This window comes from Esox lucius, chromosome 25, assembly GCF_011004845.1.
Source record: "Esox lucius isolate fEsoLuc1 chromosome 25, fEsoLuc1.pri, whole genome shotgun sequence".
Taxonomy (NCBI): Eukaryota; Metazoa; Chordata; class Actinopteri; order Esociformes; family Esocidae; genus Esox; species Esox lucius.
The window spans coordinates 14,855,932-14,877,478 of NC_047593.1; the positions used below are offsets into that span (position 1 = coordinate 14,855,932).

At 41.9% G+C, this 21,547-nt stretch overlaps 1 protein-coding gene and 1 long non-coding RNA gene across 2 annotated transcripts in view; one reads left to right on the forward strand and one right to left on the reverse strand.

Moving 5' to 3' along the window:
- Positions 1–21,547, reverse strand: part of LOC117594106 — a 56,503-nt gene that overhangs the window by 23,367 nt on the left and 11,589 nt on the right. The gene's annotated exons all lie outside the window — the stretch shown is intronic.
- On the forward strand, positions 5,378–9,034 carry pou4f2 (POU class 4 homeobox 2). Its single transcript, XM_010888300.3, has 2 exons — positions 5,378–6,245; positions 6,561–9,034. The coding sequence occupies exons 1-2, from the start codon at positions 6,030–6,032 to the stop codon at positions 7,488–7,490; spliced, it is 1,146 nt and encodes a 381-aa protein (XP_010886602.1). The 5' UTR covers positions 5,378–6,029; the 3' UTR covers positions 7,491–9,034.

The window sequence follows — 21,547 nt, forward strand, 5'->3', positions numbered from 1 at the left end:
TCCGGAGAGGCCTTGTTCATCGTCCTATGCGGTGCATCTTAAGACAATACGAGGCTGGGCACAACTGAAGCAACGGCTTCTACGAGGAACGAGGACTCTCACTGCTCGTTTTGGGAAATAATCCCGTCCTTTATTTCATTCAATATATTGCCCGTCTCTGTTTTATAATGCCTGTTCCGTATCTCTTACACAGGTCTGCCATATTGACCATGTTTCAAAGTAGTCCGTGAATCTGCCTGCTTCATTAAGACTGCCGAAAGGGGGGTTGGTGATGCCAGGGAAGTTTCTCAATCTCATATTATCGAAAGAGACAATTTCTCAAGAGGCTGTGATTTCTTCCTGCTTGCATTATTTGAAGGCCTGGTTGACAGGTGGAGAGGGGGCCTCTCAATATTGATCCCGAGGACCTAGAGGTATGTGACATCATTATGAGGCCTGACCTTCTCCTCCACTGCCCTGCAGCCTCCTGTGTGTGTGTGTTTCTACCACTCAGGTGTCCTGGCCCAGTCTAATGCCTTAGCCCCAGAGGACAGGACTGCGTGTGGTGGCCGGCAGTCTGTCATGGGAAAATTGGTGGTGGTGTTATTTGTTTTGCTGACCTCCCGGCTCCCCTCACCTTCTTGGTCTCTAATCAGTCGCCGCCTGAGGCTCCGCCTCCTCTTTGAACAGGTTGCAGTCTCTACTGGAGTACCAGGATGCTATAGGATGATCTATACCAGAGAACCAGGATGCTATAGGATGATCTATACCAGAGAACCAGGATGCTATAGGATGATCTATACCAGAGAACCTGACTGCTATAGGATGATCTATACCAGAGAACCAGGCTGCTATAGGATGATCTATACCAGGGAACCTGGATGCTATAGAATGATCTAACCCCAGTACCAGGATGGTATAGGATGATCTATTCCTGAGAACAAGGATGCTATAGGATGATCTATACCAAAAGCCCAGGCTAATATAGGAAGATGTATACCAGAGAACCAGGCTGGTGGTGGATGATCCATACTAAAAGACCAGGCTATAATAGAATAGGCCTTGTTGACACTTTTTGTCAGTAGAGGAACAGCTAATACAGACCAACCATCGATATATTTGGGGAGGGATGTGAGTGTAAGAGATGGTTTGAAGATATTTGAGAGATGAGTTTCCTTTAATAAAATATAAAATTGACCATAAACCGACATGTCTATTATAACCGTTCAACTGCACGGGGGCACGCAGGACCCTGAACACGGATAATGTATCGCTCCAAATACAGGCCGTATGTTGGTCTTATGATTATCTTATGAAGGTATTACAGTGAAATGCCTCGGCTGAGGTGAATTGCTACAGACAAGTAGTTCTGTCAAAGAACTATCAACATACCGCGTGATAACACATTCCTGAGCTCACTGTGTATTCTATATTTAATCCTTGACAAAAGATCAAATAGAAAACGCTCAAGGAGTTTTGTTTTTCAGTTGAGCCATAATTCAAGCAACAGTTTGTTTTTTCCTCCCCAAATCACAGGTTGCATTATCTCAGCGTTGGTGAGTCACTGCCGTGGAGAAGAGCTACGTGACAATTAAGTAACTCCTGCAGGCTTCTCTCTGGCTTTTCTTTTTGGTCTGTGCATTAAACAAGGTATTAAAGAGTGTGTTTCTGCCACTGAAACCTGACACGTCTCCCAGGTAAAAACAAATGAATAAATAAAGAACTGTCATGGGGCTGGTGAAGAATATAGAAACACAACTTTGTGTGTGTTTGTGTGTACGTGCGTGTGTGAGAAAGCTAGTGAATGTGTGTGTGTCTTAAAGCCAGATCTCTTTGTAGATGCTCTCCTAACAAGCATTGACCTTCTGCTCCTAGATGTAAAGAACTCCTGCGATCTGAACAGTGGTGGAGGAGAGGGGGAAGCTGTGTGTGTGTGTGTGTGTGTCTGTGTGCGTGTGTGTATGCACGCTCCGTCGTGCGTGTGTTTGAATGAAGGCATCACCACCGTGAGCAGCCAAGAGACTTCATCCTCTCCTCTCTTCTCTCATTCTCTGCTCAGTAGGTGCAGTCAGAGCTTTGTATCAGTTATTCTCTCATCCTGTCCTCTCCTTTCCTTCCTTCTCCGCCCCCCCCCCCCCTCCCTCTCTCTATCTCTCTCTCTCTCTCTCTCTCTCACGGTGTGTCTCATTCTCTTCTGAGCTAGCAGCAGTTCTACCTTGTTGGTGGAGGGAGCCACAAAAGAGCGGTAGATAGGCACTGTAATAAAAACAGCAGTCTCTGGTGGTCCCAGTGTAATTGGGACTGTTAACGCGGAGAGCTCCTGAGGGACAGCGAGAGGAGGAGAGGAGTGTGCCTGTCTTTGTGTAAAGTAAAGCACACATGCTCTAAACCTCTCTCTGCAGCGTACCTTGATTCCTGTGTAAGTACAGTAGTGAGAGCAAAAATAAAAAAAGAAAGAGCAAACAAGTCACCTGAGCTATATCAAGCCATGGCTGGGACTATTATGCTTTTATTTCTCGTTCTTTTTTTCTTTTCTTTTTTTTTTTTATCCAGGTGCACTTTTATTTAGTATATGTGTTAATGCTACTGTGAAGCTCGATTCTGATTCGGTGTTCCTCAGAGAATGTTATTTTACTGTTATATCTTTTAGTAAATCTACCTGCTGGTGTTAAGGCATGTCTTTAGATGAGGAAGGGCAATTCTGCCATGTCCTCCACTCAGTCCCTGTATCATATTACAAACTGAGTTATATACAAATAATCAGTGCATTGAGATGTGATATGGTTTGTTAAAGAAATATGATTAGTCCTCTTTGATTAATTAGTGATTGGTAATAAAAACGAAATACTTTATAGTGAAATCCGTGAAAAACTACACTATTTGTTTTCTTGTGCAAAATGTACAATTATATAGCCTATAATGCAATGTATTGTTTTGAGATGACTGTAAAAGCAAGATCGACAGCCTCACAGAGACAATGCCCTCCCTAATGACTAAATAACAAATCGTATTATTCCACGCAATCAATGCAAAAGATAAATCTTCCATATTGCAACATCTCATTGAATTCATATGAACCATGTTTCGTTCTTTTTGCTTATTCTGTCCGTATGTCAGTAGTTAGGGTCGTTAGATATCCTTAATGGAGATATCCTGCTCACGAGTAGCCTAGGCCTAAAGGCACCGTGAACGAGCACATAAGAACTAGGCCTAACTTGGATTAATATTGTATTGAACACTGTCAAAGTGGAGAAAACGCACTTCAAAGTCAATTGCTTGCGAGCTAAACCCAATTGATTTATTTGACTTAAGATATACTGTACAATCTAACTTTTTGTGTTTCATTTGTGGATGAAAATTTCATATCCCGATTTAGAGGTGGTGAAATATAAATGATTTCGTTAAAGTTTCATCATAAATCAGTCCGTCGCTATATGTGAGTAGACACTGATTGCCCCTTGATGTCTCCGGGGCGGAGGGGTGGCTTCTGCGCGCCTGCGGTCCCACTTGAGAGGTAAATCCTCAGCCCGCAGGGTGGCTCTCGCGATGTAAAGTACTCGTGCACTTTCACCAACAGCTTTGTCGCAGCCGTTGGGACGTATTAAATGTCTGTGCACATCAGAATCCTCCCGAAAAACCACTGACAACCAGTGCGCGAACAAAGAGAGCCGTCCTGCGGTGTGTGCTGGAGACAGGACGCGTCATCGTCTGTAGCAAAGCGTGCAACCGGGTTTTTGCATGCTATATTCATGGCCCAACATCTGTCCTCTCAGCGTTAAATTGCTTTATTGACTTCGGCATAGGCGGTGCACTAAAACTGCTAACAGCATATTAGATCAGAGATGGGAATCTTAGTGATTATATTGTGGTGGTTTTGCAATGATAATTTGAGAGGGCATCCTACTATAACGGCTCTATGCAGGTTTTCTTTTTGAAGCATTGCCTGAAAGTAAACACCCGTTGTGTGGAGAAAAGTGTTATTTCTATACAATGGGCCAACACTAGCATAGTTGTCTGAAAAAGCGCTGTCTTTTTCGCAACGTCCTCTCTACTGCATCTCCTTATAAACGGAGAATCGGATAATTTATTCACCAATACTAGTAGATATGCGACAGAAATGTTTGTTTGACTAAAAGCACTTAAAAAACGAGGAATAATGAGCAATATCTCAGGAATAATGAGCAAAAAAACAAGATTGCCGAGAATTTTGCCCAATCCCTCCCAATTTAAATTCCATTCTGTCGAGCTCCCTGCTACCAAAATATAGCTTTTAGCTTTTTAGGCTACAAAGAACAAGTGCAAAATATATCATCATAAGCAGATGCCATGAGTTCCATATAATGCTAAACATTTTATGTATAGCCCTAACCGTAATATTTTTCTATATGGGTATTCAATCACCACGTTATATCAATTAACCCATCCAATGGATTTGGACAGATTAAACAAATTAGACAAGCCTTGTTAATTAGAATATGATTAAAGGTTTTTAATTATATCACTGATGAAGTAGCCTAATTAGTATGAAGATATGATAATAGCCCGCTGCGAGAAGTATATAATTGTATTGGGTTTGCAATTAAATCCTAAAGACTTAAAAAATCCACTTTCCACTGTCATTAATAAAATATTTTACACACAACGCTCGTTAATGCACCAATAACAAAAAAAAAATCACAATATACTTTTGGTAACGCATGAGGCTACAGTTTTTCTTTGCATTATTTTCATAGCCAATAGATTGGTCAAGATGAATTACGCACATAAAGCACCGCGTGAGCAGGTCCCCTTGAAAATTGAAAAACTATTTCACATATCCTAAATTAATTTTAAATCTAATAATCAATTTTTTCCCCGGAACCAAATTTGTTTAAAGATGTTCCTCCTGTCTTCAATTTGCCTTTGGTGCCATAATGAAATGATAGTCAAGCATTTAACTTTGATTTATTTCGCCCCAACAGGGATGGTGCTTGATGGAGCTGTCCATGGTACGTTTTTCTCATCTATACCTATAACACTTTTCTGTGACCTCCTCTAAACAAGACGGTTTCTAATCTTTAAACTGAACAACATTTTGATTTAATTTTAAATAAACTGTACAATATTAAATATCAAAAATCGGCGTGGTTACATTTGGATCTTTTGTAGATCCAACATAACTTAGACGAAGCAAACCATAATACTGGCTGGAGAGCGGTTTGAAATGAATGCCTTGTCGCAGACTGCCCATGCGCAGAGTCCCCAGCGGCAGTGTGGCTAATGAAGAATAAATCATGAAAGGTTTTTCAGGTACAGCGGAGAGAGTGTGAGAGTAGAGGGAGCGAGTGAGTGAGAGAGAGAGCGAACGAGCAAGAGAGAGTGTGTGAAAGAGAGGCGGAGAGAGAGAGGGGCAAACACAGCCTGCCCTTCGCCTCAGAGCAGAGGCAGTTCGAGTCCCCGCAGCATTGAACGTAGTCGAGGTATCGAGACTGTCACCGTTTTATCTTAATTAAAGTTTGTGAAACGGAAACTTTACAGAAAAAGGTAAACAAACGAGATTATATTTTAACTCGTAATTGTATTTTAGAAATCCGTACCAGGAGGACAGAAAACAACTTTTTTGTAGCCTACTGTTTTTTTTCGTTGCGTAATTTTGGAGCTCTCCAAAACATCCACGGTGACAAAAATAAGACTCGAAGGAAAGATTTGCGAGAAAAATAACGAGAAATATTGAGATTTATTTTTGAGCTGTCGCGCCACAGCCCATAGCGGAAGAGGTAACTGGGGGCGCAGGCGACGTTCGATTGCATGGCTTGTTTGCGCGTGCGACATCTCTCCAGCAAAACGACTGCGCGCGGCCATACCTCCGCACACAAGGCTAGGTAATAATAGATGCGCTAACTAGAGAATTGGACGATCATCTTCCCCTTTTTGTAGCAGCTGCAGTTACAGTATATAAGACAGTGACTTGAGATTCCCGACGAAGCAACATTGGGTTCTTCAACTCCAACCGAAGAGGCGGAGTCTTAACTTATTAAAAGGAACTTGCCGAGACTTGGACGCCTGCAAATATGATGATGATGTCTCTGAACAGCAAGCAGGCATTCGCCATGGCCCACAGCAGCTTGCCCGAGCCAAAGTATTCCTTGCATTCCTCCTCGTCCTCCACCTTGACTTCGAATGCGCCCTCTTCGTGCTCCTCTTCCCGACACAGTAGCACCATCATCAGCAGCAGCGGCGGAGGAGGCTCGGAGGCGATGCGCCGAGGATGTCTTCCGACCCCACCGGTACGTATTCTGCATAATCACCGCTTAAAGGCACATTTTGACAGCCCACTTTTTTGCTTGATGTTTTTTTCATGTCTGCAACAGCAAATCACCCAACACCTCATTTTTTTCCACCTCAGCCCAACTTATGTATTCAGTCGGGTTTGCCTTGCGTATAAATTTTTATGACCTGGGATGTTGCATGTGTCTTGTTTTGTGTGTTCTTTTTTAGGATTTCTTTTTTTCTCTCATCTCATTCTGGAAATGTTTTAAACCGAGCAGTGGATAGAGAATTCCCTGCTGACAGTTATGTGTGCATTCTATTTGCAATTGCAGAGCAATATATTCGGAGGCTTGGATGAGAGTTTGTTGGCCCGCGCTGAAGCTCTAGCGGCGGTGGATATAGTCTCGCAGACCAAGAGCCACCACCACCCTCCACATCACAGTCCCTTCAAGCCGGACGCGACCTACCACACCATGAATACTCTCCCCTGCACCTCCTCGTCGTCTTCCTCTTCGGTGCCCATTTCTCACCCGTCCGCCCTGTCCGGACACGGCCACCACCACCACCACCACCATCACCACCACCACCAGCCCCACCAGGCGCTGGAGGGCGACCTGCTGGACCACATCACCCCAGGACTGGCTCTAGGCTCCATGGCAGGGCCGGACGGCTCCGCAACTGCGCACCCTGCCCACATGGCAGGCATGAACCACATGCACCAGGCAGCCCTCAACATGGCTCATGCCCACGGGCTACCCTCTCACATGGGCTGCATGAGCGACGTGGACGCCGATCCCAGGGACTTGGAAGCCTTTGCTGAGAGGTTTAAGCAGAGACGGATCAAACTCGGCGTGACCCAGGCGGATGTAGGGGGAGCCTTGGCCAACCTGAAGATTCCCGGCGTGGGCTCTCTCAGTCAGAGCACCATCTGCCGATTCGAGTCCCTCACCCTCTCCCACAACAACATGATCGCTTTGAAGCCGATTCTGCAGGCGTGGCTGGAAGAAGCCGAGAAATCACACAGAGAGAAACTCAACAAGCCAGAGTTATATAACGGCGCAGAGAAGAAGAGGAAGCGCACGTCGATAGCCGCACCGGAAAAGAGATCACTGGAAGCTTACTTCGCCATTCAACCGCGTCCCTCCTCAGAGAAAATCGCTGCTATCGCAGAGAAACTGGACCTCAAAAAGAACGTGGTGCGCGTCTGGTTTTGCAACCAAAGGCAGAAACAGAAACGAATGAAGTATTCTGCTTGCGTCTGACTCTGAATACTCGCTCTAAAAAAAAAAAATCATCAAAACAATGTTGAGAGACTGAACACTGTTTAGAGACGATCTGTAAAATATTTCTTATCACACACTTTTTTCAATCATCAATGACTTGTGCTTTGAACAACCCGAATAATTCATAGGCTATAGGCCTAGATTCAAAATGACTGAAAGCTCAAACCACAGCTGTCACCTCTTATTCGCAGGAGAAGGGACGTGGAGTCTTGTACAGGAGTGATTGAACAGAGCAAGTAAGACCATGGTTTTTCTGCACTTACAATGCTTCACCTTTTTATGCCAATGAAGTATTATAGACATTAATCACACATATGTTTTTGGTTTATGGTGTTGATTAATTTAGTCTAGCCTACAATAGTGGACGTACTGAAAATAACGGTTGCCATGGGAAGGTAGGCGGCCAATACTGTATTTTGAACTTGGGAGCACTTGGTCGGTGCCCACTGGGCTAGTATTGGTGTGTTTATATTTTAGTCGGTAGGCTACATTTTGATTCTGAGTTTATTAAAATGACGATGCAGTCTGGAATTGATTCAGGGTTCACACAGGGAAAAATAGGGCAGCCCAGTAGTCACTTGCTTGGCCTTGGAAGCTATTATTAGAGTACTGCCAAACAACCCCGATGTGTAAATTATTAATTTAGCTGTCACATACCCTTCATTTTGTGTCCCATGTAATTAATTCCACCTATTTAATTTTAGAGTGAGATAAAAAACTGAACAAATAAGGAGGATATACAGGACATTCCCGGAGTATAGGCCCTACGAGCAAAACGAAATATAAAATATAGCTGGTTTAGGGTTGTTTTTGTATGGCATAAACATCTCTCTGATTGTAGATATAGAAATAGTGGATCAAATGTATGCATTTGATTGAGGTTTACAAATGCCAAATAGGACTTTACTACCGGTTGCAATATCTACGTTTGTTTTTGCAGTCCAACGTGGTTCTGTTTCTTATGAACTATTTATTAAGTGAGGTCATGTTTACATCATTATATATTTATTGGGATTCCCCCCGCCCCCCTCGTCCCCCGTTTTGCTTGAGAAAATCAAATTCTGACAGCAAGTAAAATGTGTTGTTTTCATATAGGGAAATTCCAGAGAAATCTAAAGCTATTGTCAGGAATTTAATTTCGTTTCTGCTAAACGTTTGAGATGGAACAATCGAGAGATATATGAGATAGTATTCTCATTTTAAATTATTTTTATGTATGATTTGTCTGGTTATTTGTATAAATATACGCGCATCATTATGGAGTTGTTGCTTGTTAAATTCACCTTGTTTAGTAGGCTGATGTTTTCTAATCGAGAAATGAACCGTTTCTTGGAAGTATATGTGTAAATGTAAATATTTCATTAAATCCAGTCGATGCACATAAATATATCCGTACAGGTTTTGCTGTATTGCTGTTTTAGCTGAGGTGACTTATTTCTGTAATGTTTGTTGCTTTTTAGGTTCCTGGTCGAATTTATTTTTATTTATTTTTTACATAATTGTATCTTAAGTTATTTAATTATTGAATTGCAATATGTGTTTCATTAAAGAACAAATTTTAACATTTTAATGGACGTTTTGAATGAGTGAATTTGTGTAGGCCCAATTCTTAGAAAGAGTGGAAATTAATGCCTATTGTATGTGCATGCATATCGTCATGCATTCTCAGTCGAATTCGATTTTATAGACAAAATTCGAATTGAAAAAATAGTAATCCTACAAACACCGAGGCCATGATTATACCTACAGGTATATATCACAGAAGGATTTATGTTGTAGCTAAATCTGTCTTCTCTACTGAAAGGTGCAAAGATAGACCATCAAGGATCAAGATATCCTATTTTTACATAGGCCATCCAATTTCCCTACAAATTCCAGCAAAATCCCATTACTGTTCCATCATGCACTGTAAAAAAGACACGTGCTTTATTTGACTGACTGGCTGCCAGATCTTGCAGCTCGCAGTAGCCTACCTGAGAGCAAATGCTAATATTCTATTAGAGTCTAATCATGGAGTCTATAGAGAACTGGATAGGTCCCTCGAGCTCAGCTCTGCCAGATGTCAGCCCGCCAGAAAAACAGCCTCGCCTGCCAATGTGCCCGTCTCTATTTAAATACACAGTCAAACACTACTCATTCCTGCACCAGCGCGGGGCATGATATGGCTTTGAAGCGGGCTAGCCTACACCTTGGTTCGCGTGCGGGGCTAGATAAAAAATAAACATTTTGAATGGAGTGTCATTTCTAAAGCGCCGTTCATGTCAGACCGATGGGGGCGTGGCTGTGCGGTTGGCTGACAGGCTGCTTGAAACGTTAACGTTCTATGGGGTTTTCAGCACAGCAGCTTTCAGCACCTTGGATAGCTCCCAAGCAACCTAGAGGAGAGCAGCCAGCCGTCTTCGGTATCCACTTCTGAAATATGTCTTCCACATTTTAAAGAGATTATTTATAGCAGTGGAATGCATTTGCATGTGATTATTTTTAATAAATATAATTTGATTACACACTAATTTAAAGATGACAAAGCATGGTCGGTCAATAGTAAATATTAGTAACCAGATAATGCTGCAAATAAAACATTTATTAGTGTATTACATCAATTAATTTCAAAGGGGAATTCATTGATGTGCAACCGGAAGTACATTACCCGCGAACATTAAATGCAAGAATTAGCCGAATTGGTGTGGGCCTCTTGGCTGTTTGAAGAAAATATCATTGGTGCAAATCCTATTAGTTACTTAGTATACCTTAGTCTATACCTTTGACATCTCAACATTTCTAAAACCAATGATAACCCTGAAATTCAGAGAAAATGTTATATTTTTCATTTCCCAGTGTGGCCATAACAGAATATGTAATCATTTCTAAACTGAGATTTTCAAAGACACTGAGTGGATTACTAGAACCTTGAACCGCTAAATCTATGGGTATGTGTTCTGCTATGACAATACATTTGCTAAATATGGGTCCTACATAATATTCCATAACAGAAATATTTTCTCTCTTTTCTGTATTCTCCCTTAAATGTACTGAAGTCTTAAACACAAAATCGAAGAAGTTTATAACACCACAATTTCACCAATAAAAAAAATCCAAACGAGACGTTATTAACGAGACAGTCTTGATGATTCATCAATTAAAAGATGCTCCCGGTGAGCGGTTCTATAATTTTCACTAAATGAGCCATTCACTTAATAGGCTAATAAGAGCGAATTATTAAATTACACATCGAATTATGAAAAGAAGATAATTATGAGGAGCGAGCAAAGAGTAAGTAGTCATTAGCTATCGCTGTTAATTATCAGTGCTGGTCAGGGAGGGCTGCAGACCGAGAGTCTCATCGGGAATTGAAATTAACTTAATTCATTGAGTCTTGCTGCTTGACACCAGCCCAGCGTGTGTTCACTGCACTGTCTGCACACTGGAAATATGGTAGCTCCCATCACAGCTAGACACACTATTCCCCCCTATTTAACTTTCAGATATAGGTGCGAAAAAAATCGATTTGGATTCTTTGATATTGCGAATCAATCCAGGTTGCTCTCTCGCTCCGACAACACAAAGATAAAGAAAAGAGACACACACACACACTATGTAGGCCTAGAATCGAATATTTTTCCTTGGAATATTTTACCAAAGCCAACAAGTTGAGAGACACAACCCCGCATTGCTACAGTAGGCAGGCCTGTGTTATGTTTCCAGAAACAGTGCACTGACTCTGTGGTCGCTACATTCAAAAAGAAAAGGGCAGCAGTGTTCCCCTTTGTTATAATTAGGCCTTCTGTTTTATTTTCTCCTTTCCCCTGAACATTTCCCCCCTTTCACAGGGATGCTGATGAAATTTTAATGAAGCCGGGGACTGTCGGAGATCCGCCTGGGGACCTGAGAATAGAATATTTTAACTGTACATTTACACCAAGTGTCTGCCTTCAAAGACGCGACTGAGATCTCCAATCTCGAATTAGAGGAACCACGAGGCCAGAAATCGAACGCGAGACACTGTAACCCTTTATTTAGCTTTGGTAGTTCTGAAACTACACTGTTGTCAGCGCGCCATGGGTCTTTGAATAACAAGCGTGTTGTTTAATATGGTCGCCAATCTGTGTAATTCTGGATTCGTAATGGAGTTGTTGATGCAATATTAATTACTTCTCACTGGTGATTAGTTTGTCAAGTGTTTTACAGAGACGAAGAACAGAAATGGGTGCCCTTTATTCGGTTCACTCGTGTAAACAGGTGAGTAGGCTGCTGCCAACTCTCCATTTGTATTTATTTATTCTTTGATATGAATGTTGTTCTGAAAGTGCAGGGAGCGCTATGTGTAAGGCGGTGGAAAAAAAACGCGTGCACGTACAGACGCCTGACCCCTCCCCTCTTTTTCTTTCTTTCACTCACTCACTCACTCACACACAAACACAATCCTGATCTCCCATTTATGCACGTGTCTCACTCCCTCATCTAAACTCACACCCGGGTAATGTCAGAAAACAAATAATGGATGCACTCTATCTTGCTTACCACAACGTAATAAAGCATTTTTTTAATTATAGTAAATATAAAATAACCAATGCATTTCTTGAATTCTGCTGAAATCTAAATCACAGCCATAATAATGATTGACAGGTCAGCATTTGTAAGTTATATTCTACTGAAATATTTCACCAATGCTTTTACCAGGTTGCATTTTAATTTCACCAATGCTTTTACCAGGTTGCATTTTAATTTCACCAATGCTTTTACCAGGTTGCATTAAACCCACAGAAGGTTTTAATGATTTCTTATTAAATGCTGTGTTGCATTTAATGTCCCAATGGCAGGCGATCCATTTACAATGTTTTGCGGATAAGTGATTGGACAAGAAACACTCAATTATGACGTGGATCCATCATGCAATAGGAGGTACACAGGAAATGTAATTACTGATTGTGGTCATTGACGTCATTATTACAATTGATCATTTGTGTGCTTAGTTTAGATTTAAACTGAGTATTATTTTCAGCCTATTAGGTACATGTAAGAGAACACAATGGAGTGCTAGGCCTATAGAGAATACATAGACCTGCAACGGCTGCAACTATAACAATTTGAATTATACGTTGTTAGTGTAGGTATGTATGTATTTCGATTTCAAAATATTTACATTGCGGTTGCTAAATGCAAAATAGCAACGATATTGTTTTGGGGCAGTGGAAAGATGAAAAACAGGTTGCCTTGTTTAAGAGTTATGAATTAGACGTTGACGTTTGACCTCTGTAAAAAAAAAAAAGCCAACGAAGTTGCGAACTGCTTACTCAACTCAAATGGTCAAACTGTCAGAAAGAACGAATGCAGCATACCCATGGGCAGCACCATTTTGTCATTAAATATTTATCCGATTGATTTTATTTAAATAAATTGGGCCATCTTTGCTTGATTTCCATCAGGGTGGTTACAGTGCATGTTTTGAGGTAAACATCTAAAGCACAACTACAGCCACCAATACAGTCGCACAATAATCACATTCGAAATTAGATCCAGTAGGCTAATGACTATTTCCCAATCCTAGTATAGCCTATTTGGGTGAAAGGGACACGTGGACCTTAACGAGTTAAACAGTTTTGAGTGCAATCTGTAATTAAGACCAGCGCTTACTCTTAATGAACCACTTATCGGGTGTAATGCTTTATTATTAATAGAACTTAAATGCCTTAGATTGCAACCCTTTAAACGATGCCAGTGACCGACATCCAAAGCCTAGGCAATGCAACCGAGTATCTACTGTAATTCCAATGGTGTATCTAATGTAATTCCAAGGTTCAAAACATGATGAACATATCAACTTCCGAGACAACACAACAGATTATGTAAAAGCAAAATGCAAAACAATCAAAAAATCAGACCAATTACAATTACTAGTCTATACGCTTTCCTGAATAGCGCAAGTTCCACTGAGGGCGCCATCAGAAAGGGCTATTTTCCAATATATGTTTTCTAATGTCCCTATTTTCAAACTCATCGTAGCATCCTGTGCACTCTCCAACATATTATGGCCCATTGTTCACATTGATAGCGTCAAAATGGGCGCGATCCTATTAAATATTAAACAACCCAGGATGGGCACGCACGTTTATGAACAGTTAATAGTCTCCTCCGTGCATCTCCCTCGCGCCTTCCATAACCCTCTCTCCTATCTGCATTGCAAAAGCCATTTAACGCGTAAACTGTTAGATTCTCTCATTCTCGGCTGTTGCGTTGGAAGTCGCGGTAAATATTGGGCATCCAGAAGGCGGTATAGACGTCTGCTGGATGCGTGTTCACTGAGCTCTGACAGCCGCGTGCTTTCTTGCAGATCTATTCATCATATCCACAAGGAGTAAGTGCCCCCCCCCCCACACACACACACACACACACCATGCTCCCTCCCCCTTTTCTCCGGCTTTCAGTTTATACAGAACAGAATCATTTACATAAAGTCCTCAAGGCAAATAACTGTTGGGGGCTCTAATTTATATCTGATCGAAAATTAGCCGTCATTATGCGCGCCATTAGCCGCGTCTTTAATGTGCTTCTAAGCGCCATTTGTCAAGTAGCTTGTTAATATCCTTCAAGTCTTTAAAGTTGAGAGCTCAAGCTCATTAAAGGCTGTTGCACTATGTGCTATATCTGCTGTTTTATAAAATGCTGGAGAGCGAGGACAGAGAATTTAAACGGTTTTTTTATAGGCTACTGGTGTCGTTAAAATGTTTTTGTTAGAAAATGCATATGTGCTATCTTACGTTTCACGCATAAAGGAGGAAAAGAGAAAGACATGTACGCACAAGTTTCACATTTCATGGCGACAATTTGTCTATGACATTCTGAATTCGTGATTCATATATATTGGCCATCAACTCACTTGATTATAATAGTCAGTAAAATGCAACTTGGCCACAAATAAATCCAATAATTATTCAGTGGCATTAGCAGTACGAATTGCCATATTCATGTCAATTGTTTTGGGTCTGTTGGTCAAGTCAATTGATAACGAAATTACACACAGAGTGAAACAAATATTGCTCCCGTGATACAGGACTAGCGAGTAAGAGGTCCATGTGCACGGTTCACGATCTGTAGCCCTCAGAACCATAATTAGGGACGCACGTGTCTTCCCGTTGCCCGTGGGCGCCACTCCGCGAGTTATAGCGTTTTCTTATTGGTTAAAAACTCTTGATGTCCTTAGTTCTCCCCCTCTCGCGCTCTTTCTACTCTCCCCGAACCGATACCTTCCGGCTAAAGCAATAAAGCGAGTAATTAGAAGGCTAAAGAGTCTGTCCTAAATTGCATCCTATTCCCTTTGTAGTGCACCACTTTCAACCAGTGCAATAGGGTCCCGTTCGAAAAGAGCACACTACACAGGGAATGGGCTGCCATTTGGGTACGCAGCCCTAAGACAGATGTAAATAAAGGGAATGAGACAGTGGTGAAGGATGAGGCGTCCAGGTCAGGCTCTCATCAAAAACCCAGTTGGTAGCAAATGACACGGAGCGGTGTGTGGTGTAAGAGGCCCGGGGCTACTTCTGCGAAACCACGGCCACCACGGACTAAATTAGGGGAGCTCAACGGCCATGCATCTCAAACACCCAGCACCAATGAGGATAAACACACATATATGTGGGTTAAATCTAAGACAATATTTTATATTATGCATGTGCATAAAATCTAGACTGCTTCGGATAGCCTGTGCTGTCAATAGGCCCAAGCTATGTGGCGAACAGAAATCACATACACGTACATTAGATCCAAGCTAATTCGTACCGTAATGGTCCCAAATCAATTTCAAATGTTTTGCGGATCATGTTTGAGACACTCAGGTGATCTTTCGCTTTGTGTCATCCTGAAGGCGATTTAATTCGTTGATACAACATAATAAGCCTCAGTAGTTGTCCAAGTAAGAGTAATTTTATATTATTACAACAGACTGGCTCGGCACGTGGAACAATGGACAGGTACATCACCGCATACAAAATCAGACGTGAACATAAAACACTATACACATGAGATCACAGGCATGGCGGAGGGGGATGGCTAATTACAATATTTGCATTATTAAAATACATTAACTACAGGAATGTCATCCTATTTAACGAGCATATGAACCATATAATTATTTGTGAACTTTTTTGTGTACTTAAATTAATCATAAGAAATACTATATTAAACTGAAGGGACTGAATAACGGGTTAGGGGGCGGAAAAACGTCTCACTGTAACAACCAACAATAAATTGGGTCAATGCGTGTAGCTTCAGTCACTTCAGATAACCCTTGACAATGAATGAATTACAACATTCCAATACTAAACAATGGGACATAATCTATATGCAAGACTTTACCGTTTCTGTAGTTTAAATCGTATGAGGTACATTATATTGATCCATTAAAAGGAGATAGTTCAAAAGCACAGAGACGCAGTTCCAGTCACAATATGCCAGCCATTTTCAAACCAGAACAGCCTGAAATCCCCACAATGCAGGGGTCAAAGCTCCACACTTGACCCACTTAACCCCCTTAATGTGAAGGTATCCCGTCCACGAAATGAAACGGCACTACCTATGGGAGTGATCAAGGCTGTGTCTGTTTGAAACAGAAGGAAACGCACCATGTATGAACTGATTGGGGCTACAGCGTTGTGTAGCTAGGATGCCATCAGATGGGGAATGTTACAACACACACACACACACAAACACAGAGAGAGAGAACAACTAGGCCATTAAAGTGCTTTATGGGTTTCTCTCTGATATCTGCCTGTAAATATGACACTGACTGGAGGTTTGCCTGGCTTTCTATGCTTGATCTATTGGCCTACATTGAGTTTTTACAGTGCGATAGTTTTATTTAGATGAAAGAGACTTTACGTCAGATTTGCGTTGTAGATGCACTTACTTTTAGAGTGTATACGGGCGGAAATGGCAATTGTCCCACGTTGCCTCAGTGGTAACGTTCGGCACTTTTCCGAAACTCAAAAATGTCATTTACATATGATGTTAATGTTATTTAAATTCAATTATTTACACAACAATTGCTGTAGAGCCTATTTAGACCACAACTGTCATGGAAACAATTTAATTTAAATGAGATTGTTTACAATAACATTACATTACAACAAAACGGTATTTTTGATTCACACAAGCAGCACGCCTTGAGGAAAACCACATGCTCGTGCTGGACTCCTGATCTGGAAGTCGTATAAAATCACTGACCGCGTAGCTAACCTGGCAACTGACAAGGTGCTCTCCATTGAGCAGGTGCTGTTGCATGTGACTGTATAACTTTTCGAGGGGCCTTTGTGAGGCGTTTTCAGTTGCTTCCCAACTGCAATTTTTTTCCTGATCCTGTTCAAGGAGCTACAAAACCACATGTCTTACGTCACATTACCTCAGATAGTGAGGTGCGGCAAATTACCTTCACAGCCATTTACACCATACAAAAATGCATCTCCAAGGCAACAAGTCTCATAAATTTTTCATCTAAATGAAACTATCTCAGTGTAAAAAGACTCGTCATCTTGTAGAAGTCTCTTCATGCAGCTGGACCCTCTAATACCCCTCCAGACCCGTGCATTTGTTCTACATCGGGAGGGAAACTCAAACGGCGGACTGGAAACTGCTGAATGCAGTACAGTATGGAGAACCAGAGGTGTGAAATTAACCCCTGTACTGCAGAACCTAATGGGGAACATTTTAATTTATTTAATTTAAAGAATAATATGGTTTATTGTTCATAACTGTTCTCGCATGAATCAGTATTTTTTTATGCAAGACATTAGAACAAGTTCAAAATCATGCAAAAGAAGAGATTAGTTAAAAAATTGATCTGACGGAGAGCTATCATTGACTCAAGATCATTGGGCCTAACACCTGTCAATCATATAGGCTAAGCTGGTGTATCAGTCAAAGGGAAGAGAAGGAATCCCTCCACCAGATCACACGACAATGGTGTACTGATTTGTAAAGAACAATTATGGTTAGTTTACCTTTTATTTAAAGACAGTTGTGTATTTTGGATAGGTAGTGTCTCCTGTCAACAAATAGTCTTGTATATACACACATTACAGGAAATCTAAACTATTTCCCTTCATGATAATTTCCAACCCCACTAGAATCAGTGCCCCTAGTGGTAGGAGCAAGCAATATACACACCAGCCTGAGTGAAATGTAAACCTCCCCCACATTTTCAATACTATATAAATGTTTCTACAACATATTGTATTCAACGTATGTGTGGCATTATCATTTTTATTGCATTCAAGTGACAAAACCTCAAGTGATCCAACCGCGCAAATGCGCAACACAGCAAAAGTATAATCTCGGCGAAATCATGTTGATGCAGTATTTTCACCTCCTTATTGGATTACACTTCACTATTGAAACCTTCTGCTTCTGAGGTGTCTTTGCGAAAGGTTGATGACTATTGGATATATTCCTTCAGCCACTGCCAAGGGCTATTATTGCTCTGGATGTGGACTAGAGTCACCGGGCCTTGATGGAGCGCTAGTGAATGGGCAGAGGTTTCATCTAAACCATATAAAGTGATTCATGCGGGCATAAAGAAATGTTAACGATCGCAAAATACCTTTGTGTTGGATGGCTTTTCTCATAGACTCAGGCTGGGTGGCAGCTGTCGCCAATTGTCCTGCCTACTCACCTTCAGTACGACCAACTAAGGCAGTGGAAGATAATCTGCATTCTTTCTATTTAATTTAGTTGTCCAATTAAAATCGAATTTTTCTCCCAGTGTCGTCTAATTAGCTGTTACGACCTTGTCTTGTGGCAGCCACTCCCAACGGGCTCAGGAGAGTTGAAGATTGGGACACCCATCCACTGAGACAGACCAAGCCGTTCCGTTTATTTTCACACCCAGGGTGAAATGGCACATCCACACTGCGAACGCTGTGCCTCTTGGGAGGACAAAAATCCAAACTTTTAATGAAGAAACTGACAGTTTGAAGGATGTTAATCTGAGCCAGTTCGCAGGAAACCTCAGTCTGGAAAGTACATTCTTCCAAAGCCTTGTTACACCTCAAACACACTACGGGTTGGCAAAGTTGTCGAAACATGGTCATCAGTGGAAGGTCTGTTTAGCAGACCATCGAGTCCTGCCTGTCAGATAGCACACAGGACCCTACCAGCTGGCATAGGGCATGCCATATTTGATCACCACAATGACACATTTCTGTACAATTGCTGTGCAATTGAGAACAAGTACTTCTATGGCGAAAGCAGTATCTCTCAGCCACTGTTATAATGCTGTATCTGTAATCGAATGGGACAATACTCCTGAATTACAATGACATTTTATAAATGTTTCTGTTTCTGTGCAGATGGGTTTCATGAAGGGTCTTCTTCACAGGTGACCACAGGTCAAGATCCGCGGGAAAGAACATCAAACACAATGAACACATTACCACCACGATAATGTTCAGCGTGTCCGCACGGGGGAGAGATGTCCAATGTGTCTCTGAGTTTCTGACCGCCAAGGGTTGCGGAGGAGGACCTAAACCGCTATAAACAACACAGCAACCAGTGTCCCATCTGTTCCTATGTCCCACTTGGTGTGGATGCATTTTGCCATTTCTTTCACCCACTGCCAAGTCGAAGCCTCAGGATATCTAACCCAGGGAAAATAAAAAGGAGGAAAGAAGAAGCAAAGTGTGTGTGTGTGCGTGTGTGTGTGTGTGCACGCGCGGCTCGTCTGGTGTGCTGGTGCGAGCGTCACTTGGCTGTGTAACCTGGTCATGGCAGTTTTGAACAAATTTAGAAAGATGGGTTACGAAAATAATTAGCTTTGTTAAGTTAAATTATGATACCGTAATGTAATGCAAATATCCTATTGATACTTACGATGTACCTATGCACAGAAAGAGTAAAAAAATAAACTAGAAATTACTGGGAAAATCCAAAAGAAATGATCGAGGTTGATGATAAGAATACCAAAAACAGCCCCAAAAACATGACGTATAAAAGCTGAGTATATCATCCATTCACACCCTTGTCCAATAGTAGGGAAACACATAGAAAGACCGCTCAAAGTGATCTGCCTTCAGATGTTCAGACACAGTATAACAGATGACCAACACAGCAGCCTTGCATGTGCAGTGTATCATAATTTCCCTCTTTACCTGCATGTATGCATTTGCACTACAGTATTAGTGTACTACATTATTGTCAGGGCACAAAGAAATCTGGGAGGGGACTGTGGATCCGTCTGTAGATTTGGATACCTCAAACACTGCTTGCGGAATATTTGCAAAACTTCTTGCCACAGAGAACCTGCAATAAAAATAATTACACTGATTGTAAAAATGGTCATGCTGTATCAAAAAAATTTAAATGGCAGCATTGAAAGTTCACGTGTCTAAGGGACATCCATTAAAATATAAAGCAGGCTGGAAAATGTGGTTTTGGTTGAGTTGTTGGTGCCTAGAGAAGTGGCTAATGCCCACTTAAGGGAGGTGCTGTGTATTTTGGCCTTGGTGGTAGTCACTGAACTTTGTAGGTGATCAGGTTAACTTTCAAACATTGTCGCCCATAGATAAAGCAGGTAGTCGCACGCCTTTACTGTTCATATTCTCTGTATGTTCTTGTTAGGTAGGACTGTCAAGAAAAGGCTGGAGGCAAAGAAGTGTGCTAGAATCGCACTGGGCCGGATTCAAGTCCAACGCTTTCAGGTGTTTGGTCCGTGTCACAAACCCCTAACAGGCAACTTTCACAATGTCTCAGTTTGCAGACGTGTAAAAGCTAAGACGGCACACACTCTGTCAGAGCTCCAGCTGATTGTTTGAGTAAAACACCAATGTTTCTGCAATTATTTCTGAAGTAAAATAAACTTGACTCCATTATGCTTGATTAATGCGGTTTTCGGTGCTATATTAGGGCATAAACTCATGACGTTTGTGTACTTTTCTGAGATTTCTGGGTTTGAATATTAGTGCCTTTAGTTTGCAGCGCAAACATATGGATTCAAAGCATATGGGCTCGTTGAGTTTGCCAAACCAATACTGTCATTTTAAAATCACCACAGCATATTAGCAGATTAGTAGAACCGTCCTTGGCCATACGCCACACCCCCTCATCCCTTATTGGTCAAATACGACATGTTTGATTCCATGTATGGTAATACAGTAATAGTGTGTCACCTTTTGTAACCTTTTTGTTACTTTTCAAGGTAACTAACGCCAACCCCGTCAAACCGTCTCAGCACGAACTCACTCAAAAGTTTGAATTTAGTCACGTGGTTGCAGGTATTGTCCGTTAACAACACTCCCAGGTTCAAGGTCCAAGATATTACTAAACCCACGCCCGGCCTCTCTGTAGCAATAATTGTCCTCCCTCTTAACCAGAGTAAACAATCAGCTCCGCGGCAGAGTTGGTGGGGGTGGGTAGGAACCGAGCTGAGTAAACTTAGTATTCTGCATGCATAATCGATGTTTGAAATATGCCCGGCGCTCGGCGCTGGAGCCCTGTGCCTCCTATTGTTTGAGCAGGGGTCAGAGAGTCGTGTGTTCCTGTGGGTGGTATTGGGGGATTGCAGGAGATTTGAACGGGGCGTTATCCCTAGACGCGAGGGGCCCCCCCCACCCCCCCACCCCCCCCCCCCCCCGCCCAGCTCAGGAGTGCTACTGCCTGTTGTTCCCCCTCATTTACTTTATCAGTGTGCCGGTGTAATATGCCCACTTCAAACGACCAGGGAATGTCTCCGGGCTCCGAACCACCTGCTGGCTTTTATTAGCTAATTAATGGTGATTTATCTGAGTTACTAATTTGAGAGGGAGACGCCGCGACGCCTTCAGGATGACTTCGGAACGCTGTTTGAATCCTGATGGAGATTATGCTTATTTGACGGTCGGTCGGCTGAAACAAAAATGTCTGTCTTCGGTGCCCCACAGCGATGATATTTCTGCTCTACAGTGGTGACCTTGCGCATGTTTCCTTGTCTCATTAGCACTTTCCACACGGGTCAATTTTCACGCCTAAATTTAAACAAAGAAAGAAATATAAAGATGCAAACTGTTTTTTTTTTT